Source organism: Bombyx mandarina, chromosome 15 (assembly GCF_030267445.1).
Source record: "Bombyx mandarina strain Sakado chromosome 15, ASM3026744v2".
Classification (NCBI taxonomy): Eukaryota; Metazoa; Arthropoda; class Insecta; order Lepidoptera; family Bombycidae; genus Bombyx; species Bombyx mandarina.
Window position 1 is genome coordinate 1367486 of NC_143221.1, and position 26476 is coordinate 1393961.

At 38.6% G+C, this 26476-nt stretch overlaps 1 protein-coding gene and 1 pseudogene across 1 annotated transcript in view; both read right to left on the reverse strand.

The window, feature by feature from the left end:
- Window positions 1-26476, reverse strand: part of ogre (optic ganglion reduced) — a 55381-nt gene that overhangs the window by 20274 nt on the left and 8631 nt on the right. The window contains exons 2-3 of the mRNA XM_028173921.2: window positions 6797-7199; window positions 2558-2662 (exon numbers count right to left, since the gene is read on the reverse strand). Coding sequence (XP_028029722.1) covers window positions 2558-2662; window positions 6797-7045 — 354 coding nt within the window. The 5' untranslated portion in view covers window positions 7046-7199. The remainder of the gene's footprint in view (window positions 1-2557; window positions 2663-6796; window positions 7200-26476) is intronic.
- LOC149501401 (uncharacterized) lies at window positions 19322-23132 on the reverse strand (annotated as a pseudogene).

Consider the following 26476-nt stretch of genomic DNA (forward strand, 5'->3'; position numbering starts at 1 on the left):
TAACAAATAGATTTATTTAGATTTTAATTGATGTGAGAATGTTTTGTCAGAAAACGACTGAATTTAAGTGGATGTATGTCTGAAAATCGTACCTTCTCGACTTTTGTCCCATGATCCCATACATCATTCAATTTCTATATTAACGAAGATAAATCGCTTATAATGACATTCTTTTTTTTTATTGCTTATATGGGTGGACGAGCTCACAGCCCACCTGGTGTTAAGTGGTTACTGGAGTCCATAGACATCTACAACGTAAATGCGCCACCCACCTTGAGATATAAGTTCTAAGGTCTCAGTATAGATATAACGGCTGCTCCACCCTTCAAACCGAAACGCATTACTGCTTCACGGCAGAAATAGGCAGAGCGGTGGTACCTACCCGTGCGGACTCACAAGAGGTCCTACCACGAGTAATTACGCAAATTATAATTTTGCGGCTTTGGTTTTTATTACATGGTGTTTTTTCTTCACTGTGGATGTCGATCGTGAACATTTGTTAAGTACGTATTTCATTAAGAAAATTGGTACCCGTCTGCGGGATTTGAACACCGGTGCATCGCTAGATACGAATGCACCGGACGTCTTATCCTTTAGGCCACTTTGGGAATATATAATTTTCTTTTGCCCTAATGACCGTATGTATACGTGGACCAAACAGATTTGTGCCACCGATCTAGCTTTTATCTTTCATTGCTTATTTAGGTGACGGCGCTAAAGGCCAAGGTAAAGTGGTTACTGAAGTTCATAGACACGAGAATCACCTTGAGACATGCGCCAAAGTTGATTTAAAAAGTTTATTAAAGCGGTCCAAATCTTCCAATCGCTATTGCATACTAGCTATTTTTACCTCAAAGTTTTCTTCACACTATACATAATATGTACGTAAGTGACCTATCACGTAAGAAATCCACTTCACAATCACAATTTCTATTTGCTCCGACCGTAAAAGATTCCTGATTAAATTCCCTTATGCCTATTTTTGCCGTAAAGCAGAAATGCGTTTCGGATTGAAGGGTGGAGCGGCCGGGCATACTTGAGACCTTAGAACTTATATCTCAAGTTGAGGGGCGCATTTACGTTGTAATGTCTATGGGCTCCAGTAACCACTTAACACCAGGTGGGCTGTGAGCTCGTCCACCCATCTAAGCTATAAAAAAAAACACGGAATTCGGTATATGTATACATTTTTTGTTTGTAGAGTATCGAGGCAGAAATTAGGAGAAAAATTACGATTCGGAATTTATAAATATAAAAACGTAATAGGGAATCCTGATGTTTATAGAGAAAGCATTCTTTGCTCTTTGCTTATACTTTAGAATTTAAAAAAAAAATTACAAACTTTTTTTTTACATGAAACTAACGCAAGATAGTACAGTACTTTATTGCACACAAAATCACAATTAACATTGAAAATCAGTCGACAAACGAGTATAATTGTACAATAGGCGGTTTTATCGCTAACACACTCTTCAAGACCAACCGTTTTTATCTAGAAACAATTCTGATAAAAAAAAAGCAATTACATTGGGGTGTACTATTTTTAAAAATACATATTCTGACTACAGAGAAGGAACTACAACTAAAGGGTCCAATGCCTCATTACCGTGCAGTTAGATACAGGACGTACCCAAACGTCTCGTAAACGACATGCGTCCATTTTATTTTCGGACAAGAGATTACGAGGTTTTAACTGCGCGCGATGCACCATGAACACATTACAGAGTTCATTAACACGGGTGTCATTAAATGTGCTTTTTATAAATATTTTAGGTACATTGCGACTCGTGGCTTTTCTCTGTTGCAGTTGAACGCCACAATCTATTTTTTATTTTATTTTTATTTATTTATTATTAACATAGAAGTAGAAACACAAGCATAATGTGCATCTGTGCTTGAACTAGGTGATAAAACCTGTATCTCAAGCAGCAGAACAGACTTAACAGAATTATAACATCGTCGTGGCGTAAAGGATAAAACGTCCGGTGCATTCGTGTTGAAGCGATGCACCGGTGTTCGAATCTCGCAGGCGGGTACCAATTTTTCTAATGAAATACGCACTTAACAAATGTTCACGATTGACTTCCACGCTGAAGGAATAACATCGTGTAGTAAAAATCATACCCGCAAAATTATAATTTGCGTAATTACTGGTGGCAGGACCTCTTGTGAGTCCGCACAGGTAGGTACGACCGCCCTGCCTATTTCTGCCGTGAAGCAGTAATGCGTTTCGGTTTGAAGGGTGGGGCAGCCGTTGTAACTATACTGAGACCTTAGAACTTCTATCTCAAGGTGGGTTGCGCATTTACGTTGTAGATGTCTATGGGCTCCAGTAACCACTTAACACCAGGTGGGCTGTGAGTTCGTCCACCCATCTAAGCAATAAAAAAAACATTGTCGTAAAAGCCGACAACCACTTTAGAACCTGAGCCGAAGTCTCAATTGCATTCTATAACACGTTTCCCCCTCTTACAACTAGAATAAACTGTGCCGCGTTAGAAATAGGCAGCATGGTAATAACCCCCCATGAAATTACACTAATGATGTAATGTCTTACCTGAAAAAACAATACGAAACAAACCCACTGATAGTAGGTATAGTATTTCTTCTCCGTTCCTTCAAAGTCTGGTCCGACTCCTGGATGCGCTACTTCTTTACCGACCTGAAAGAGTTGTTTGGATTTAAAATATCTTGTGCGTTCCGACGGTTTATGTGAAGAGATTTCAAACGTTTTTGCAATGGCAGCCGACGACAGCGGATGTCGGAGGCAAATGCCAAGAAGTCTGGAGGTTTTTAAAGAAACACCACGAAGGGAAGTTTTTTTAGAGTAGGCAGAGACCTGGCTTTCGTACTGCCATTGCTGATGTTCACGAGTGACAGTTGACTTGTGACTATCAGATGAGCCCTTTGATAGTCTCCATACAATATAAAAAATATAAAAAAGTTAATTCTAGAACCGGATTATACGAGGGCTGCACTAAAAGTATCGGGAATGGAATATTTCCACTGTTCCTGTCATATTAAAATCTTTTTAATTGAAAACTCCTTGGTTTTAAAAATCGAATACCATTTATTTATTTAAAAAAAGATTCTCGGTCTTGTCACGAGGTTTTGTCAAACTTGTTTAGTCGTTGAGAAAATGGAATTGACTCGAGAAAATTCAAGAGCGATGATTTATTATGACTTTCGAAGTGGTTTAACACAAAAACAGTGTGTTGACCGGATGATTTCTGCATTTGGTGATGAAGCCCCATCCAAAACCACAATTTATCGCTGGTTTGCTGAGTTTCAACGTGGACGTGTCAAGCTCAGTGATGATCCCCGTCAAGGTCGTCCAAAAACTGCAGTCACCCAAGAAAACGTTGATGCTGTGCGTAAGCTGATTGAGAAGATCGACATGTGACATACCGCGAAATTCAGGCAACTTTAGACATTGCCATGAGTCAAATACAAATAATCTTGCATGAACAATTAGGTGTAAAAAAGTTGTTTTCCCGATGGATACCGCATTCGCTCTGTGAAGAGCAAAAAGCGGCTTGCGTTACTTGGTGCGTCAGAACTCTCGAAAGATTCCACGCAGGATCCTCAAATGCTGTATACAACATTGTATCAGGTGACGAATCCTGGATATATGCGTACGAACCCGAAACAAAAAAACCAGTCACGAGTTTGGGTGTTCGAAAATGAGTTAAAGCCAACAAAAATTGTTCGTTCACGGAGTGTTGCAAAAAAAATTATGGCCACGTTTGTCTCCAAAACCGGCCATGTTACGACTATTCCTCTTGAGGGACAAAGAACGGTTAATGCAGAATGGTATGCTAGCATTTGTTTGCCACAGGTCGTTTCTGAACTCAGTAAAGAGAACTGCAACCGCCGCATCATCCTCCATCACGACAATGCGAGTTCTCACACCGCGCACAGAACAAAAGAGTTTTTAGAGCAAGAAAACATAGAATTATTAGACCATCCGCCGTACAGCCCCGACCTAAGCCCTAATGATTTCTATACTTTCCCTAAAATAAAGAATAAATTGCGTGGACAGAGATTTTCATCACCTGAAGAAGCTGTGGACGCCTATAAAACGGCCATTTTGGAGACCCCAACTTCCGAATGGAATGATTGCTTCAATGATTGGTTCCATCGTATGGAAAAATGTGTCAAATTTCGCGGAGAATACTTGGAAAAGCAATAAATACATTTTTAAATAGTAATGTTGTGTCACTTCGTTAATTCCCGAAATTTTCAGTGCCGCCTATGTATTTGGCAATGAACTGTGCTTCGGTGATGGGAAGGCGTTGGTAAAAAGCACAGTAAGAATCTTATCCATATATATGTAGGTGGGATTTCTAGATTGTTCTATCGATACCAAACGATATTCTATACGGAACTTTTCTAACTTTTTTCTACTACCTAATCACTGGTAGCCTAAGGGGCTATTCCAGCTATTTAGCGGACGGGTAAGTGAGCTCACGGGCTCAACCTAAGTAAATTTACTAACACTAGCCCTAGCAAGAGCAGTACTTCGCTGAATCTAGCACCAAATCGTAATTGCAAACTGAGAAGATCCGACGATAAACTCGGTGGGTATACTACTTAACAAACCAAATTCAGTAACTGAACAACAAAAGTGGAATAATGCAATATATTGACATATAAATACGAAGGTTGCTCATGATTGAAACATGAACATGGATAGGAATAGAACGTGTACACCATGTACCATCTTATATACATACTATTTGTTCTGACTGACTGCTTGTTCGTGTCGCTCGACTTTTATTAGATTTAACAGTGAGATTGGTGCGAGTTTTTTAACTTCTCGATCGCGTAAAAGTTGGAACAGCGCACCTACGTTCGCCACTAGGACAGGAGTTAGTTAGACATACTGCAGTCATTGTAGGCCAAATTCAATGAATATCTCAAAAAATCGACATACCTAGTATATTACCACGTAAAAACTTGTATTTTGGTATCCTAACTGTGACCCCTGACTTTAAAACTTGCGACCATCCAATTAGGTATATGTCAATTTTGAGAATAGTTTTTAGAATAGTTTTTATGCGGTAATATACTGAGTATGTCAATTTTTCGAGGTCCATCCCCTATAATGACTGGACTAAGAGTGTTTTTTCTCGAAGTAACATCAAAGCAGACGGAAGGCGCAAGCAAGTAATTTTATAAAATTTATTGTTACAGTGTACCGTAAACGTGGAGCGGAGCCGGGTTTCTCTATAAATGTATTAAATAGACACATGTTTAAAATTCATTCAAAATAACAATGCATTAATTCAGTTTATGTATTTGTGAAGCAATGTATCCTAGATGTATGTACCGAATACATTTAAAGAATAAACTATAAAACATGTATTCATGTATTCTATAACATGTTCTAGACTTTTTTATCAACTATTTCGGGAAATATTTTTGTAAAATGGAAGATACCTATCTAAAACAGACCATATTCCGTTTAGATTATATTTTTAATTGTACAGACGAGCTCACAGTTCACTTGGAGAATGTCCCTACGGATTCATCAGATCCAATAACCCTTGCATCAGACGCCTTTAGCTCTAACGGTAGGAGCAGGCTTGGGGACCCCGTTAACCGTACTCGTCGAACTCTGCAAAGAGTTCGACGTGCAACCGAACCTAAACATCAGCCCGTTGAGTTTCTCGCCGGATCTTCTCAGCGGGTCGCGATTCCAATCCGGTAGTTATTCGCGAAGCAGCTACTCTTGAATTGTTAGGTCTCCTTTGGAGGCGCTCGGGTAGCTGTTAGCAAATCCCACCCCTCCTGGCTGAGCCTTTGCTCGCCTACCTGCCCTAGTAAAACTGGAAAGCTCACCTGGTATCAAGCCGTTGCCGAAGACTCATAGACAAAACAACACACTCCCATTATATGAGCTATCAATATTTCTGAACGATCGATCTCGATTTGAACCCGACAACTGTAACAGTGTTACTAATATAATTTCTCAATACGCAACTCGCCAGTCACGGTTTAATGTTTTCCGTAACCGCTTAAAACCAGGCGAGCCGTGAATGGTCTATCGAAAGCTACAACCCTATAAATAAAGATAAAGAGAAGACCGATTGAAATAAGCTGTTATGTATGTAGTTCTTCTTAAAGGGAACGAAATGTTCACTAAATAACCGAGTAGGGTTCATCTCTGACCGATGACCCTAAGCAGCTCATGGATCAAAGAGGAAACGGCCAGTTAACCGCGCGAGTAACCCGTCAGTATAGTGGGCAATGATTGTGTTCCGTTGTATACAAGTCAGCTAGTAAGAGGACAGGGCGCTGCGATATTTTTTATATTTTTTTATTGCTTGGATGGGTGGACGAGCTCACAGTCCACCTGGTGTTAAGTGTTACTGGAGCCCATAGACATCTACAATGTAAATGCGCCACTCACCTTAAGCATAACGCGTATAAAGACTTTTTTTATGATTAAAGGATTACTGGTGGCCCGGAGGTCTTTCCAGTTTCACCAGGACAGGTGGGCGAGCAAAGGCTCAGCCAGGAGGGGTGGGATTTGCTAACAGCTGCCCGAGCGTCTCCAAAGGAGATCTAATAACTCAAGAGCAACTGCTTCGCGAATGCATCTACTACAGGATCGGAATCGCTACCCACTGAAAATATCCGACCAGAAACTCAGTGACCATTTGACATGCGATTAGATTCGAATAAAATATAATGAGCTGTCTGCTTGTATTTTACTTCGTATATTGAGTTATCGCAATATGTTTGCTGAAGCACGTATTTTAAACGAAAAAAAATATATTATCCAACTCACCTCTCTTGCGAAAGCATCTGGCATTGTGAACGTTGACGTGATCCAACAGAACGTATTGACCACATTCGCCGGTATTCCATTAACGATGCACATTATAGGCTTTCCTACGTACTGCGATGCGGTAATTATCATTGAGCACGTCAGTAATAACACCGTTGTGAATACATTGTGCAGTCTGAACACGGCATTGTCAGTCCTTATCGGTTGGTACTGGAAATACACCCTCAATCCTCCTAATAATTGAAACATCTTGATTCTTTTATTTATCTATCTATAGGAATATTCTCATGTTTTGGAATGTATTCTAAACTATCATTAATATCAGTCTTGTTTTAATGCAAAATGGAGACGCCGCGGGAACGTTGCCTCCTCGAGATTGTAGAGATTACATTCAATTTCGTATCTGGAACAAAAAAAAAACACAATGCTTTCAATATGTTCATACTTAAACACACAATCAAAAGTTTTTGTAATGAACTTAATTAAAATTCTCACTGTTCAAAACAAGTCGCAAAAAAACAAGGTTTCAAGAAAACCATACGTAAACCTAAATTACTGTAATCTATATCTATACTAATATTATAAAGAGGAAAGATTTGTTTGTTTGTTTGTTTCGAATAGGCTCCGAAACTACTGGACCGATTTGAAAAATTCTTTTTCCATTAGAAGCCGACATTGTCCCTGATGAACATAGGCTACTTTTTTTTTTTTTTTTTTGGTTTCATGTGTGTTTTAATGTTTCCGAAGCGAAGCGAGGGCGGGTCGCTAGTAATAATAATAATAGGTGACCGCCGAATAAAAAGAGGTGACCGATATGTGGAGGGTGGTATCTGTAGAAATAATCCCGGTAGTTGTATCGGTGAATGGTTTGGTACCTAAAAGCCTCTCAAAACATCTCGAGAGGCTTGGTGTCAACAAAAATTCCTGCCTATTTCTGCCGTGAAGCAGTAATGCGTTTCGGTTTGAAGGGTGGGGCAGCCGTTGTAACTATACTTGAGACCTTAGAACTTATGTCTCAAGGTGGGTGACGCATTTACGTTGTAGATGCGTTCAATTCAACCCGATAAAGACACAAGTTTGCGCGTTCACTGCGAAGAAGGACCCCTTTGTCATGGCGCCGCAATTCCAAGGAGTATCCCTGCAACCTTCCGAGAGTATTGGGATACTTGGGGTCGAGATTTCGAGCGATGTCCAGTTTCGGAGTCATCTGGAAGGCAAAGCCAAGTTGGCGGCCAAAATGCTGGGAGTCCTCAACAGAGCGAAGCGGTACTTCACGCCTGCACAAAGGCTTTTGCTTTATAAAGCACAAGTCCGGCCTCGCGTGGAGTACTGCTCCCATCTCTGGGCCGGGGCTCCCAAATACCAGCTTCTTCCATTTGACTCCACACAGAGGAGGGCCGTTCGGATTGTCGATAATCCCATTCTCACGGATCGTTTGGAGCCTCTGGGTCTGCGGAGGGACTTCGGTTCCCTCTGCATTTTGTACCGTATGTTCCATGGGGAGTGCTCTGAGGAATTGTTCGAGATGATACCGGCATCTCGTTTTTACTATCGCACCGCCCGCCACCGGAGTAGAGTTCATCCATACTACCTGGAGCCACTGCGGTCATCCACAGTGCGTTTCCAGAGGTCTTTTTTGCCACGTACCATCCGGCTATGGAATGAGCTCCCCTCCACGGTGTTTCCCGAGCGCTATGACATGTCCTTCTTCAAACGAGGCTTGTGGAGAGTATTAAACGGTAGGCAGCGGCTTGGCTCTGCCCCTCGCATTGCTGAAGTCCATGGGCGACGGTAACCACTCACCATCAGGTGGGCCGTATGCTCGTCTGCCTACATGGGCAATAAAAAAAAAAAAAAAAAAAAAAAAAAAAAGATGTCTATGGGCTCCAGTAACCACTTAACACCAGGTGGACTGTGAGATCGTCCAACCACCGAAGCAATAAAAAAAAATTAAGACCTATTGGTTTTATTAATATCATCTAAAAGTATCCCAATGCAATTAAAAAAAACCACATCTATAACACGTACAAAATTTCCGTATACAAACATATTATTATTATTATTGCTACGGAGCGTGCGTGTAAATGTTTTTCCACACAGCTGTTCACACCTGCCGGTAAAGGTCAACGACCCGCTATCGATATTACCGCCACACATACCAACGATTTATTATTAAATAATCCGTGAACGTTACGCAAGATAAGGAAATAAGATTTCTATATACGTGTTGAATGAATGTGCGCCTCGTCTCATGCGTTAACTGCGTAGCCGGCACGTAATTAATCATTAGTATGTACTATTGGTACGAGTTATTGAATCTGTGGGGAGTTTTTAAGTAACCAATATTGGCATTATGCATAGGCATGCATGGTATTATGCATTAGGCATTAGGCAATATGGACATTGCGAAGATGAAGATGTCTTTCGAGTTACTGGTGGTAGGACCTCTTGTGAGTCCACGCGGGTCGGTACAATCGCCCCGCCTATTTCTACCGTGAAGCAGTAATGCGTTTCGATCTGAAGAGTAGGGCAGCCGTTGTAACTATACTGAGATCTTAGAAGTTATATCTCAAGGTGGGTGGCGCATTTACGTTGTAGATGTCTATGGGCTCCGGTAACCACTTAACACCAAGTGGGCTGTGAGCTCGTCCTCCTATCTAAGCATTAAAAAAAAAGTTAGTCTAACATGGCACAGATCCGGCATCATTTGAAAGACACAGTAATAGATTTGGGAAATCCCACAGTCTGGTTTGATCAGTCTTGATCTTTCGTACTATTGTGCTTCATATTTTTCGACCTCGAACAAAAAAGGCTCATCTATGAAATACGTAATATTCTCGTCGTTAGTTATCGTATTACGTGGTAGCCTATGGTGCTATTCCAATACGCGCGGACGGGTAGGTGAGCTTAGGGGCTCAACCTGAGAGAATTTGCTAACATTCGGTATAGCAAGAGCAGTGCTTCGCTGAATCTACCACCGGATCGGAATCGCGACTTCTGAAAAGATTCGCGAGCAACTTAGCGGGTTTTGTCTATGAGATAAAGAATATAACTTTAAACCCTTTTTTTAAACCCTTTTAAACTTTTTTACTGGTGGTAGGACCGCTTGTGAGTCCGCGCGGGTAGGTACCACCGCCCCGCCTATTTCTGCCGTGAAGCAGTAATGCGTTTGAAGGGTGGGGCAGCCGTTGTGACTATACTGAGACCTTAGAACTATATCTCAAGATGTGTGGCGCATTTTACGTTGTAGATGTCTATGGGCTCCAGTAACCATTTAACACCAGGTGGGCTGTAAGCTCGTCCACACATCTAAACAATAAAAAAACCTTATCTATTTATTTTATTTATTAAAAAAGTACTGCCACATCACAAACATTTAACATTGAAAATAAAACTATTTAATTTATGGCCTGATGCATGTGACAATAATGACGCCATTATTGTCACATAACATTGGCAATTCATCGGCCCGAAAATGGAATACAATAATAAAAATAAAAAGGATACCTAACGAAAACATACTTTGAAATTCAAATTTAACAAGTAAAAAGTAAAAAGAAAAGAAGAAATGTCAATATAATATCAAGCAACAAGTCAGTTATAAAACAACAAATGATTAAGGATTAAACACGCAACTTGTCGTGGAACACATCAAGATCGGGTATTACTGTAATAAGCGAATTATACTCATCAATTATTCTACGGAGAGGTGCTATCGCATAAAGACAAGCAAGTGGAATCAGATGTCAGAAATAAACGAATTCTACAATGAAGATATAACTTCGTATATACGACGGAAGCTGGCGATGGCAAAACAATTGAGTCGTTTGAGACGAAAAATTGAAATTCGCTCTTACTTATACATCTTTCACCAAACAGTATATTTAATTAATTTAGTCCCCTTGTTCAGATCCATTGGAATGAAATAATATTCTGTAAACCCACGCTCTGCGACCCAGTCCAATGTTTAATAAACAAAAGTAGGTGAAACATACCAAGTAAGTGGCGCAGTGATAGCAACGGTTGCAGTTGTTTTTTTTTTATAATTGAAGGATTACTGGCAGCACTGGAGCAAAGGCCTGTTGTGCAAGCGACTTTTTATAGTTAAAACTCTATAGTTCACTTCACCCGCAGTGTTATGCCGGCCACTGACATGCGCGCAAATATTCGTACATTGTACGAATGTTTGCGCGCATGTGAAGGGCCGTCAAACATTCATTCGCAAACCTAGCGGCTGTGCAAATGGGTTCGCATACTCAATTTGCGAAACCGTTTCTTCCTTCGTGCGCTTCTTCCTACACTTGTATACGAATGTCTCACGAATTTCTCCTCCTTTTTAATTTGTCAACAGAACATTGAAGAGAAAAAGAGTTTTGAATTCTTTCCCAGACATCATTAACAGCCATGCTGTTTTTATGGGATTTTTTTTTATGGAGATACGCTACACAGTAGACTTCACGAATTATGAAAATGGCGATACGTCCGTTACCTTCGCAATCGTCGGCGCAACTGGGCAAGCGAATGTGTGGGAGACCACGCGAAGGTTCGAGGTTCGCGCGCTTTGATTTCTGTTAAAAAACCGACACAGCTTGGAAAGCCACGAATGTAGCGAAAGCTTTGCATAATCATTTGCAAATGTCGTCCTACACTTGCGGGTTTGCGTATTCGTGCGCATGTGAGTGACCGGTGTTATTCTATGTTAAAATGTCAGTAGGATTCTGAGATATTTGAGGTTGTGTGATACTAAATTATCTAATGCTGAAATCTTTTGTTTATCACTCGTAGTATATAAAAATGCTATTTTGGAATATTTTTAAGGTTAGTTAGAGTCGATGTGTATTATAAAGATTTAAAGTATATAATATATGTACACATGTATACACATAAAGTAGAGGTGGATGTACATATGTGCGTATTATGTTGCTTCTCGTTTTTTTTTTTTTTTTAAACATAATTTAAGTATAAATTTCTCTTTTTTTCCTTTGTTCACTTTCTATTTATATATGTGATTTTGATGGTGGAAACTCGTTTGGTTTTTGTTTTAGCTATTTTTTATTATATTAGGTATATGATTGTTTTATACTGTTAAATTCTAAATAAATATATATCAGATGAGAGAATCGTTTATATAGATAGTTTTTGTTTGTTCTAATGAGCATACAAGGTCACGGTTCAGCTGGTGTTAGCCGGCTATCGGAGCTTATCAGACATCACAAACTGATGCCGTCCACGTTCTGAACTGAAGTGGAAGTCTCAATGCTCTTCTAATATGGCTAACCCTCAAACAGGAACGTTCCAGAACTTCGTGACGGAGCTAAGTAGGAAACCGACACGCACACGTGCAGGTTTGCGGAAGGAAATGAATACGGCGGTAGGAAAGATTTTTAGCAACGCTCCTGGAGACTTGGAATTTCTTAGAAGTCGCTGACTCTGACAAATGAGATATAAGAATATCATAACTTAGCGAGAGTTACATATCCGTATCACCTGACAAAAGCCGAAGCCACCAATCAGTACGACTGTCATCAGTGTGATGACCATTGTCGACGAGTAAATTACCCTCAGACACAGCCCACTGAGTTTCTCGCCGGATCTTCTCAGTGGGTCGCGTTTCCGATCCGGTGGTAGATTCTGCGAAGCACGGTTCTTGCCAGGGTTCGTGTTAGCAACGTCGTCAGGTTTGAGCCCCGTGAGCTCACCTACTAGTTAAGTTTACGCTGATATAGCCTCTCAACGCTATCATATTACTGGTGGTAGGACCTCTTGTGAGTCCGCGCGGGTGGGTACCACCACCCTGCCTATTTCTGCCGTGAAGCAATAATGCGTTTCGGTTTGAAGGGTGGGGCAGCCGTCGTTACTATACTTGAGACCTTAGAACTTGTATCTCAAGGTGGGTGGCGCATTTACGTTGTGGATGTCTATGGGCTCCAGTAACCACTTAACACCAGGTGGGCTGTGAGCTCGTCCACCCATCTAAGCAATAAAAAAATTAAAATTAAAAAATCAGCTTAGGTAGGAAAAAAAAGACCAGTGTCCAGTGACCACAAAATACAACTCAAGCACCAGTGTCTATGCTAAACAAGAAATACTTACTGGTCGAAAATGAAAAACACGCTTGCCATCCATTTATAATTCGATGAAAATTTAATCAGATAAGAGATTCCACTTGAAACTTTCAAAAATCACTCAAACATCAACTGACTAGTGTACAAGGCTTCAACTCAACAGCCAAAGGATCCTCGAACAAATAAAAACGATATATCGCACCTTTAAAATTATAGAGACTCATTTTTAAATATTTGGATTTCGTCTTTAATACAAAAATTGACCTTTTTTTTTTTTTTTGAAAAAAATTTAAACAAAAAGAATAAAATTTGACCTAGAACGTTCCTGTTCAGCGACTTTTAGTAATCAAATGACCATAAGTATCTTATAAAAGGACAAAGCTATCTATCGGTCTCTTTCACTCTGTCCCCTTCCTCTACGTTTTTTCGGGTTGAGAACTTTAATAGATATTTTCAAAAAAACACATTTTTTGAGTTGGGTCTTTATAATTCTAAAGGTGCGATATGTACATTAGTGCATCTAGAATGAAAAGGTTAACAAGCGGTAATTTCGAAAGTACCATAGATTCGTCTAATAAAATTAGTAACAAGACGCCAAATAAGGTTAAATTGCCCGAGCCGTCTCCCATTAAGAGAAGAAAAGTTTGTCGCAGACGCTAAACATTTAACAAGAGGTAATCGTGACCGAAGTGTTAACGCATATCGCTAGTTTACATTCCAACGAATGGGGACATCTGTATCACGAAAATGTACCCAAATAACAGCTTAGTTTGCAACAAAAAATATTTAAGACGATGAGATGATCTAACAATAGAACAGACTGATTGATCTGGAAAACATTAATCTGAAACCTGAAATCCCGACAGCCTCCATTAGCCGGTTTCAAAAAATGGCTTACTGCAGGAAAAACAACTAGGAGTCGTCAGTTCTTTCAATAACTTTTTTTTATTGCTTAGATGGGTGAACTAGAGCCCATAGACATCTACAACGTAAATGCGCCACCCACCTTGAGATATAAGTTCTGAGGTCTCAAGTATAGTTACACCTCACTCACTCGCTGTACTCCTTACTCACTCACACTCACCTTACTCACTAATTTATTTGCGTAATATAAAAACCGTGGTGAAAAATATAAACTATAAATATGTAATGGAAACGTTTTTTATAGATGAATAGGAAACAAGCCGACATCAAATTGTATCCAATATGAAGTTATGCAAATAAATAAATCCGTTAAAAAACCTTTCTGTGTTCTTCACTTAAGAGTGCCCTAATTATTAATTTTACATAATATATGTAGCTAATCCTGAATACGAGAGTGACCTAGTATCAAGATCACCGCAGTCAACAACAGTTCTTTCATTAATGACTTCATTTATCAACGGACATATAAAGTCATTAAGCTCCATTAAAATAATTACAATTACGCACCGCACACAAACTGAATTGGCGCTAACTTCTGTGAGTACTAATTTTAGTATCGATCGAGTATTTACTAAGGATTTTATTAGCAAGTTCTCTCGTCAGTACGCGTCCGCGCGTAGTTGAAATAGTCCTTAAGGCTTCCTTGGGCACGCGGTCTGCAGCATCATCCACCAACATCTGCAGGCCGTCAGGTCCCATATTCCTCGCGTGCCCCCTAGGCGCGGAAACCTCACCCCTGCCCGAGAATAAAGTCCTTATTAACACTGAATGATGAACTACTAATAATGAATTTATATATAACTAGCGACCGCCCTCGCTTCGCTTCGGAAACATTAAAACAATCATGAAACCAAAAAAAAAAAAATTTTTTTTTTTTTTAAAAGTAGCCTATGTTCATCAGGGACAATGTCGGCTTCTAATGGAAAAAGAATTTTTCAAATCGGTCCAGTAGTTTCGGAGCCTATTCGAAACAAACAAACAAACAAATCTTTCCTCTTTATAATATGAATTTATATAGAACTAGTGGTCCTCTGTAGTCGAAATTCTTATATAATTAATTGAATATTATTATGGTTCTATTGTCAAAGACTACTATAGTCGTACTTCTTCTATAACCACAGATTTCGCCAAGACTACACTATAGACAAATAATGTTAATCTATTACATACATATAAATTAATATTGTTATAATTGTTGTAATATATTAATACATATGTGTAATGTTTTCTTTATTGATTTAATGATTTTTTATGCATAATAAAAAAAAAACCTATTCTGCACTCCTTCTCTATATTCTCTATAAGTGTGAGAAGTTTCATATTCCTCCGTCCGCGCAATTTGCGTAAAAAGGGGTACAAAGTTTCTGCCTCACGTATTAATGTATAGATGAGTTTGACAACCAAAATACTACTTGGATGTTCAACTAATTTGAAAGTGACAAATAAAGTCGGGAGATGTAAGCGTGTCAAGTTATTGGTAGATGTTGCATTACAAATATGTATTTATGTAGAATTTGTATGCTGAACTAGAGCACTGACGTCATTGTTCAATATAGAGCGTTCTCCATCTAACATGAAAACGCTTATACCTAGTATTTTTTGAGAAAACACAATAAAATAACAAATAATAATATGAGGATGGAGTTTAGTAACATTTTTGGCAATATTTTTCCTATTTACATTTAGAAAAATCAATAAATTGTGTTCTAACTAAACTAAAAAAGAATTAAGTACGAACAAACAACTAGCAGTGCTAACTGAAAATATAACAAAAAAAGTTGTTGAAACTGTGACTTAGTTTACAAAAGCTGTCTTTCACAGTACCCAATTTGTATTCCTGTATGGTAAATGAATGCTGGCCACTTTCAGTAGTACAAAAGTGCGTTCCTAATGGAACGCATATTCCGTGCGTCTGTTAAAACATATCAACCTGGTATAATTCCAATAGTAACATAACTAAAATGGGGCGTATAGAATGCGTATTTAAAATACCAGTTACAAGGAAACATGTTACTGCAACATTTTACGATCTAATCCGATAGTAAGTACGAAGCGAAGGGATGTGATCTATTTTCGTTCATCCATTACCTAAATCTACGATCTATAGTATACTCATGAGCAAGTCGTAATCTTCGTAGCGGTAGCATAAGTTAAAATTACAAAGATGTATTTCTTACACTAACATAGGAAGTTTGTTTCAACGATGTCTGAGGTGAATTTACGCAATGGAATTTTTGTAACAACGCAGTTTGGTTTAATATATATTTTATGTTAAGCCCGCGTCTAGCTATGTTTTATGGAATCTTTAAGCATAGTTTTCACAAATTTCAATTAACTTAAAAATTTGCGCAACTATCAAATATCAAAGCCGTCAACTGAGTTGGATATTTTTACTTGTAGGTTAGTGACGTTTGTAAAAATGTTCCAAGGGCATCCTCCGTGTTAAGAATGGGTCAAGTAGCGTAATTGTTTAATGTATATTGTGAATAAAATTATTTCCTTACATTATAAGTTAGATTAGTTTTCTTTATTGTGTTGTTTTGTCGTATAGATGTAAGAAACATTGTGTACAAATTCAGCACTTTATCTTGCTTAGTCGTGCGCACATGGCTTATGTTGCAAGCCAGATTTTGTTTCTTGTTACTTGTGTTTTTTATGTATATTTTTAGCTTGTGATGTGTTTTTTTTTATTGCTTAGATGAGTGGACGAGCTCACAGCCCACCTGATGTTAAGTGGTTACTGGAACCCATAGACATCTACAACGTAAATCCGCCACCTACCTTGAGATACAAGTTCTAAGGTCTCAAGTATAGTTACAACGGCTGCCCCACCCTTCGAACCGAAACGCATTACTGCTTCACGGCAGAAATAGGCAGGGTGGTGGTATCCCGTGCGGACTCACAAGAGGTCCACCAGTAATTACGCAAATTATAATTTTGCGGGTTTCATTTTTATTACACGATATTATTCCTTCACCGTGGAGGTCAATCGTGAACATTTGTTGAGTACGTATTTCATTAGAAAATATAACTTCTCCTATCTCGTACAAAAAGGGGCTATAGAAAAGATTGACATAACTGATAAAATATTACAATCGATTTGATGCTGACTCAGAACTTAGGTTACAATCAACAGAACACCTGACATAAATTCGTGACCCATTCCATCACAATAATCGTAAATTTGTGATTTAATACAAAAATTCACTACCGTGGAAATCAATCGTGAACATTTGTTAATATTGATCGAAACTTCTGGCACAAAAATTAGGTTGGACGTTGACCTGAATCCTCAGGATAGTGTAAGCGATATCTCCATTATGAGAATAAGGATTACATGTAACGTTAACGTACCTAAGTAAACTTTTGAGATTTTTTTGTTTTACGAATAAATTTACTTAAAAAATAACATTATAATTTTTTTCCCGTATATGGTTATGGCATAAATCGAGCTAACAATAATTTCAAGAAATCGCAAAACCGGCAATCTGAATGACACGTCTTGGTCGAAGATCTTCCCTTAGACTTCATAATCAATAAGCCTCGTATAAATTGTTTATGTATATACTGTTTTTACTATACTGCCTATGTCCAGCAGTGGGCAGATAAAGGCTGATGATGATGATAATGATGATACTGTTTTTATTCAAAAATGTTACTGTTCCCTCTGAAAGCACTTTAATGGTAGAAAATTAAAACAAAAATCCGGTGTTTCTGAATGATAATAGTCGGCCTAGCTATAATAAAACGTACAGCCAGACAGCTATCTTCTTACCTTATCAGATTCTCAAATATTAATGTAGTTTATCACACTACCCCTTGAGATACTGCTTCCCTATCATACACCCCTAGAAGCAGTATTTTCCTACCATATTTCCTAATCGCTATCTTAGCTATGCCAGCAATAAATATGAAAGTTTAGTCGGTAGCCCATAAAATAAAGACAATGTTTTGCCTCATAGCGGGCAGTGGCATTCACATAGTATCTACAACAATAATTAAAAACACTCATGTGAATATGATTCGTTATAATTATGATTAACTCACTTTGTTCAAATACCAATAAAGCGTATGTATCTTAGTTTGCACCTTCTTTATTAGTTTCTTCATATCTAGGAATAATGAGACATTCAAAATTATAATGTAACTTGAAATACGTTGCCAGTATACGACGTGTTTTTTTTTTCCAATTTTGAATGTGGTATAACCGTTACCTAGACCGCTATTAATATTCATAGTTCATACGCAAGCTATCTGTAACACAGAGACATATACATTGCTGTACTTGGAGCCCGTGGTTATTGTCATATCGGGAGACTGAAATAGGGCTGTCTTAGTGACTGTGTGAAACGAAAAATTAACTGTTACTGACACTAACCACATTGTCGTGTCAAGTCTGCAAGATTAGCCCTATCGCCTTGTCCCCCTACCGAAAAACCCTACACATTATTACCATGTATTTAACGTATATAGCTAAATTAGTAAATGGCTTGGCAACTTCCGCTGAATTCATTTCAGCCATAACAATAACGATAATTTATATTCTAAAATCAAAATTACAGGAAGTCTACAATACGATAGGAAATAATAAGTATAAACATACCAATGAATAGACTACAAATTAAAATTCCTTCCTTATTAAAATCTGTTGTTCGGAGAATTGAAAGAATGTCAATATATGTTGAGCTCGATTGTATTGGGAAAGTAATCGATATTATATCAAGGTGAAATGTTGAGTGAGTGTTATCTGCAACAAATGCGTTCCAATGAGGATTGAATGGCTTTGATCTGGGAAAGTTGATCTGAATGTTCTCATTTGGGCATTCCCACAAACAGTTCGTATTACTATCGATCATATGCTATGCCAATAGTGACAAAGAGCCAGAGATAACAAAGATATGACGCATTACAAAGCAAAGGTCAATTGAGCACGTTACTGATTTATGCACAATCCTGAAGTACTGATTCACTTATTAAGCCTCTAACTCATGACAAATATTAATTGTTTGGAATTAATATTCTTGTCTAAAGACAGACGTCTAGATACTGGGGCTTTAGAGAAGAGCTTGGACACTTGGAGAACAGCTCGAACGAATCTAGAAACCATTTTCAGTCTTCGGTGATCACAAAAACTTTACATGTTAGACGCTACTCAAAATGTCAGATATTGTAGAATATATAAGCAATACCGCCTTTACCATAAGGGCACACGGGGCCCGTGCCCAGGGCTCCCATTCTCAGGGGGCCCCGAAAGACCGACAATTTCTCTCACACGTTTATTCTCAAAACATTTTTGTCGGGCACATTACACTTTTTTCACAAATCAGTAATCACAAGGAATTTACAAGGCATATACTATGACTATAATAGAAGATTTTGCTCAACAGAAATCCCGAAAGAAACCGTTATCGAAATCGTAACCAAAAAACCAGCAGCATTCTAATATCATTAATGACATGTTATATCATACTGTATTTGATTACCTATAATAAATGGTCTCAAACTCAGTAATTTTTTTTTATTATAATAATAATAATAATAATAATAGCCTTTTCATTCCTAAACATAGGGTTACAAGAGGTCCCTAAGTTCGGTGTGCCTTTTGGCATAGGCCTCCTCCAATTCCTTCCAATGGGTCCTATCCCTTGCTACTCTCAGCCAGAATGGTCCCGCTGTCTGCTTCAAGTCATCTTCCCATCTCCTGATTTGACGACCCCTACTTCGTTTGCCGTCTCTTGGTTGCCAGAGGGTGACTTGCTTGCTCCATTTGTTAGTGGGGTGGCGTAGCATATGCCCAGCCCATCTCCATTTTTGGACGTCTATCCGGGTGAGAATGTCTGTGAGTTTCGTTCTTGTTCTTATGTCTACGTTCCTGACTCTATCTTTGATTTTTAACCCTAGCATGCTTCTTTCCATGGCACGTTGGCATTTTATTAGCTTCTCCCTGTGGTTAAGTGTCAATGACCAAGTTTCGCAGCCATAAGTAAGAACTGGTAGAATACAGGTCTCGAATGTTTTCTTTTTGATGTGATTGCCTAGATCCTTACTTTTCACTATTTCCTTCAGTGACCAGTATTTTCTCCAACCTTGGGCTATTCGCCTGGTTATTTCCTTGGTCATTACATCTGAAGGGGATATAATCTGGCCTAAGTAATTATATTCTTTGACATATTCGATCTTGATGCCATCTACAATAATGTCTATTTCCCTTGAGTTTGTCATCAATTTTGTTTTACTGGCATTGATTTCCAGACCAGCTTCCTTACTTATATTGGCTAGGCTCTGCATCATTAGTTCTATTGCCGCAGGATTCTCTTCAAGAAGCACCAAATCATCGGCAAATCTTAGGTGGTTTAGGCGAGCTCCATTTATATTTAGACCTAAGTGGTCCCAGTTTAGCTGTCTAAAGATGTGCTCGAGTACGGCGTTAAATAGTGTAGGGGAGAGAGGATCGCCTTGGCGTACACCCTTTTTGATAGGAAATGACTCTCCTGTTGATTCAAGTTTGATACTGGCCTTGCTAGATTTATATATACTCTTGAGTATTTCTATATAGTTGCTCTGGACTCCTTGTTGTTCAAGACTCCGCCATATGTATTGGTGCCTGAGGCTATCGAATGCCTTTGAGTAATCTATGAACGCCAAGTATATTTGTTTATTGTATTCATTATACTTCTGTATCAACTGTTTTATTGTGTGAATATGATCTATAGTGCTGAAGCCTTTTCTGAATCCTGCCTGCTCTGCGGGTTGGCTTTCATTTAGCGTTAATGATATTCTTTCCAGGATCACTTTAGCAAATACTTTATATATGTTTGATATTAGAGAAATTGGCCTATAGTTCCCAATCTCGTCTCTAGTGCCTTTTTTATGTAGTAAAATTATGTGACACTCGGTCCATTCTTCTGGGATTTGCCTTGTTTGTAGGATTTCATTGAAGAGTTTTGCCAGCACAGGACTGATTTCCTCTAAAGTTCCCTTAAGCATTTCGTTAGGTATCTTGTCCGGCCCTGGAGCTTTCTCGAGTTTTTGGGATTTTATTGCCTTGGTTACCTCTAAGGCAAGGATCTCTGGCACTTCGTCTACTTTGTTTTCATTTGGTTCGTAAACTTCCGGAATTGTGTCCAACCCTGAACCTAATTTATCAGAATACAATAGGCGGTAATAGTCCGTGGCTAGTTTCAGTATTGAGAGTCGTTTAATTAAGTTAGATTCGCGTTGGTTCAGTTTCAATATCCATTCTTTCCCATGTTCGCTTAGTTGCTTCAGAGCCTTTTTTGTTCCTCCTGTTCTTTTTATATTTTCTTCTAAAACACTATTTCTTTTCTCTCTACGGTCTTTTCTTATATTCTCCTTAATTTTCTTGCTAAGGTTTGCAATTTTTTGGCGTCTTTCTTTATCCCCTTTATTTGATATTAGTGTTCTTCTTTTATCCAATAGTTCTAGTGTCTCCTTGCTTAAATAGCTTTCTTTGCTCCTGGGTTTGCTGACTAGCATCTCTTTCAATTTGTTTTGTAATCTTCTGTATTTAATCCCAGTTTCTGCGTCGGAAGCAATAATTTCTTTGAGTGATTCTGTTGTGGGAGAATTAATGGAATGACTGTGTTCTGACATTTGATACAGCTTATTATTATTTGCTAGGTTTTTCCTGGATCTTTTGGATTGGTTTAAGCTTAGGCAGCTTCTCACCATACGGTGGTCTGTGTTAAAGTTAAGGTTTTTAACTATGTTGGTATCTGTGAACGCGCTTGCTTTGTTAGTTATAATAAAATCTATTTCAGTTTTGAATTTTGCACCTGGGGAGGACCACGTCCATTTGCTCTTTTTGTGAAAACGTGAGTTCATTAAAATAAGGTTATTTTCCATCATGAACTCTACTAGTTTCTGTCCATTTTGGCTTCTTTTGCCATGCCCAAACTTCCCGATTGTGGATTCTTCTCCATTTTGTCTTTCTCCAACCTGTGCGTTAAAGTCGCCCATGATTATTATATTGTTATTGTAGTGCGGTTTTATTGCTTCTGCGATACTCTCATAAAAATATTCTATGTCTGATATCCCTGCTTGTTCTGTTGGGGCATATATTTGGAAGATGGCCCAATTTTTTTTGTATTCCGGAAATTTTAAATGAGCTACCGCAATTCTGTCGGATACTCCTTCAAAACCCATAATGTTTTTCTTCAGCCTAGACTTAATAAGGAAGCCTACTCCTTTTTGTCCGGTGTGTTCTCCTTTGTGAAACATGATATAGTCGTTCCTCTCTTCTATTCCTTCTCCTGGCCTTCTCATCTCACTGATGCCTATTATGTCCCATTTTATGTTGGATATGGCTATTTCTAATTCTTTTAGGCTCTCTTCCGTTCTTAGTGTCCGAGTATTCAGTGTGCAGACATGTATATTTTTATGTTCGGTGTTCTTTTTATCTTGTTTTGTCTGTATTGTTTTCTTTTTGTGCATATTTTTTCTGGATAGGTTTGCATTAGGTTGTTTCGAGTTGTAATATTTTGATTTAGATGGAGGGTGTTTGTCTTCTTTCCCCACGGTGACAAGCCGGCTTGGGGTGCTTGTTATAAATGTTGTGTTTGGTAATGTGGTTGTTGGTATTGTTTGGATCCGGGTGCCGCATATTAGTTTTTTGAGGGATTTGATAATGAAGCGGATCTCCCGCGCTCTATATAGCTCAGTATATTTGGGCGCATTGTTTCCTTTGTCGCGGTTTTAGAAGAGGCGTTGTTCAGGGTGGTCGATGTACTTTGGGTATTACTTGCATTGACTTTCTTTTGTGATGGTGTTTTCGGTGATCTTGAAGTCTCTCGTTTCCTCTTTTCTCTGTTGCTTTCATGTGTTTTCTTTATTATCAGTTTGTCGTATTTGATGAACGCTATATTCCCTTTGTTATTTTCCTCTTCAACTTGCCGCTGTAGTTGTTTACGTTTTTCTATTATTTCTTTAGGGTAGTCCTCTTTGATATTTATACCTTCTTGTAGGTTACGTCTATTTCGCAGAATCATGTGTTTTTTCCATGTAGTTGTGAGTGAGACTACAACAGGGCGATTTTTATCGAGCTCTTTTTTACCGATCCTGTAAGTATTATTAATTTCGAAGGTTTCAAAATGTACTCCCATATCCAGTATAATGTCTTTTATATAGTCTACTAGCTCCGTTTCTGTTGTTGCTTTTCCTTCCTCGATGCCAAAAAAGACAAGGTTATTTTTGCGCTTCTCCTTATCAGCGAATTTCAATTTTAACTCTAGCTCACTTATTTTTTTTTATTATAATTCGCTTTTTTTTCTTTCCAAAAGGGCCTCAAATTCTTGTGTTCCCAAGGGCCCCATCCTAGTTTAAGACGTCCCTGTATATAAGGTAAACACAAGATGAAACCGTAAATGTGTCTTTAATCGTGATATTCACGAAATAAAATTGAATAAATAGTAAACGAACACCACAGATTTTAAAGAAAAAGAAAAAGAGAGAAAAACTCAATCAAATGAATTGAGTTTGTCTTCGTAAAGCTTTTTTTATTAAAATTGGGTTCCTGGTACATTTGGCCCACATCAATTACAACGCAGAAATAATAACGTGAACAGTTACTAACACTTTCATCCAGAATTCCGAATTCGTGTACAAATCCTTGTAAATTTTCTTCGCCTTTGTCAGCTGGCTCCTTTCATATATCCTCAAAATGAACACTAAAACTGTATCCGTAATGTTATCAATGCAATTTCATCTCGTACGACCAGAAAGAAACATTATGTCCACGAGGTCACCACAAATTGGCCAATTGCGAGTGTTATTCTCAATTGACAAGCCCGTTCGATGGATGCAGGGGCCTTACGGAACACAATGCATGAGGATGTATCCACTTCTATTGATGTACAGCTTGTTCTTATTAGCTAGAGTAGAGAGAGTAGAGGGAGTAAAAATAGCTCTAGGGTCACCTTTTTTTTTATTGCTTAGATGGGTGGACGAGCTCACAGCACACCTTATGTTAAGTGGTTACTGGAGCCAATAGACATCCACAACGTAAATGCGCAACTCATCTTGATATTATATAAGTTCTAAGGTCTCAAGTATAGTTACGGCTGCCCCACCCTTCAAACCAAAACGTATTACTGCTTCACGGCAGAAATAACAGGGTGGTGATACCCATCCGCGCGGACTCACAAGAGGTCCTAGCATCAGTAATTACGCAAATTATAATTTTGCGGGTTTCATTTTTATTACACGATGTGATTCCTTCACCGTGGAAGTCAATCGTGAACATTTGTTGAGTACGTATTTCATTAGAAAAATTGGTACCCGCCTGAGATTCGAACATCGCGCCGGTGTATCGCTCAACACGAATGCACCGGACGTCTTGTCCGTTAGGCCACTTTTCGACTCGACTCGCATCTTCTGATTTATAGCTTGATACATAGAAGAACATAATTACCATGTACAATTCTCTTATAAAATCAAACATACTTAACAGTTTAAAAAAATACCGACCACATTGAATGGCCGCAAATGAATAAAATTGTTTTTTCCTGTGATATGTACGCTACAGTATATGTACGACAGAGAGCTGTTACCGATACCTTTTTTTTGCGGACAGGGGGCCGATCCTCATGCGAGGCTTCCACGCTTAGGGGGCGCGCGTGGTATGTACGACTTGACGGTCTGCAGATGTTGAGAATAGAAAGCGGGTTTCAAGGATGTTTTAGGGCCCTACCCACCAAACGATTCAAAAACCCTGCCCGATACCCCTAACAGCTAAATATTCCACGAAAATTTTAACCTCGATTTTTTCGAGGTTTTAACGAAATTTTAACTCGAACCTCGTGATACTATAATCAAAGCCACTGGGCTAATACGTACCTCTTCAAACACAAAATAAACACATAATTAATTTATAATTGAATATTGATTGTAAAACTACAAAGTACATACGGACTGCCGCAGTGCAAACAGAACCGAAGAACTGTAAATATATTCTGGAATATTCCAATGCGCACACAACAATATTACAAATAATTTTGATACAACGAAACACGAGCTCTGTTTTATAAACATAGAACATTAAACAATAGACAGTCATTAAATTCATAATAATTATATTATATTGAATAAACAAAATAACGAGTGAGATACTGTCTACATTTTCAGACAAGAATGTGAGCCTATTTTCATAATTATGACTTGTTATTGAATAACAAAACAGTATGGCCTTTTAAGGGTATGCGAGCCATCATCTATAAGCTTTGGTAATACTTTCATGTGACCAATTTGTGTTCTATTGAGGTTGGGATGCAAACAATCCACAAATAATGGTAAATACTGTCCAATCAATAGTTTCATTCATATCGAATCGTGCGAAACTACTTTAGATCAAATACTGGCGCAGATACTGCTGGTAGGACATCTTGTGAGTCCGCGCGGATAGGCACCATCACCCTGCCTATTTCTGCCGTGAAGCAGTAATGCGTTTGGGTTTGAAGGGTGGGGCAGAAGTTGTAACTATACTTGAGACCTTAGAACTCTAGTCTAGACCTTAGAAACTAGGTCGGTGGCGCATTTACGTCGTAGATGTCTATGGGCTCCAGTAACCACTTAGCGTCAGGCGGGCTGTGAGTTCGTCCACCCATCTAAGCAATAAAAAAAATTTTTTTTGTAGGATCAAATTTCTCTAAAAAAATTAAGTCCGTAGGGCCGTAATATGACAAAACCTAGATAGCTTAAAATAATACTACAGGCCTGTTTCTGCAGAGCTCTGAACGAAATACCATTATTTTTTTTGTAAAGTATAATTAAATATATTTTTTTGCCAATAGTCCATTCGACCTTCAATGTCTCCGATATCTCGAATTGATAACAATATTATTAGGAAATATGTACATATAAATAAATAATTTTGCGCAAATTACATCTCGTTTTTAATCATTATACACATACGTGGACGTACAGAATGTTCCAGATACTCTCATAGCGCAGCCGCATGGTCCATTCAGAGCCCTCATTACATGCCATACGTCACGTAGGCAGCGTTAACCAGCCAAGTGGTTTTTTTACAATATCAAGCCCTCAACTTTTATACAGCTCACATCGTCAGCATGACAAGTTTAACGTTGTGCCTATCTCGATGCCGTACCAGTAAAATTTACGGACCTACAATTTTAATGTCCTCAATGGCAGATAAGCGTACAGCCCGCCTGCTGGGGAGCTTTCACGATAGCTTATGGTCATCAGTAATGCCAGGTTAACAGCTGTGCTTAACCGATGAAGGTAAGGTAGATATGGACGTATAGATACTGCTCCTCCTCCTCGCGTCGTTTCCTCACTACTGAGGGTCGTGACCATCATGTTTAGACAGGTTTTTTTTTTGTTATGCCTTTCCAGCGGTTTTGATCATTGGCCGCGCGAAGGACTTCGTAGGTTTCTATTAAATTATAGTAAATTAAAAAAAATATATTAAAATATTCGATGATATACAGACTTTATACAGCACAATGTGTTCAATTTATTTGTAATCATCGCAATTGGACGTGACCGTGATTGAGAGAGCAACTGCTGATATGGAACACAGCCGAAGCCAATATCAATTAAGATTACTTGACCTCCGGCCACTGTGTCTTCGGGTATTATGAAATTATTTAATTAAACAAAATATAGGCACTGATTTAAGAAACGGTCGAATACTCACTAGCTAGTAAGCTAG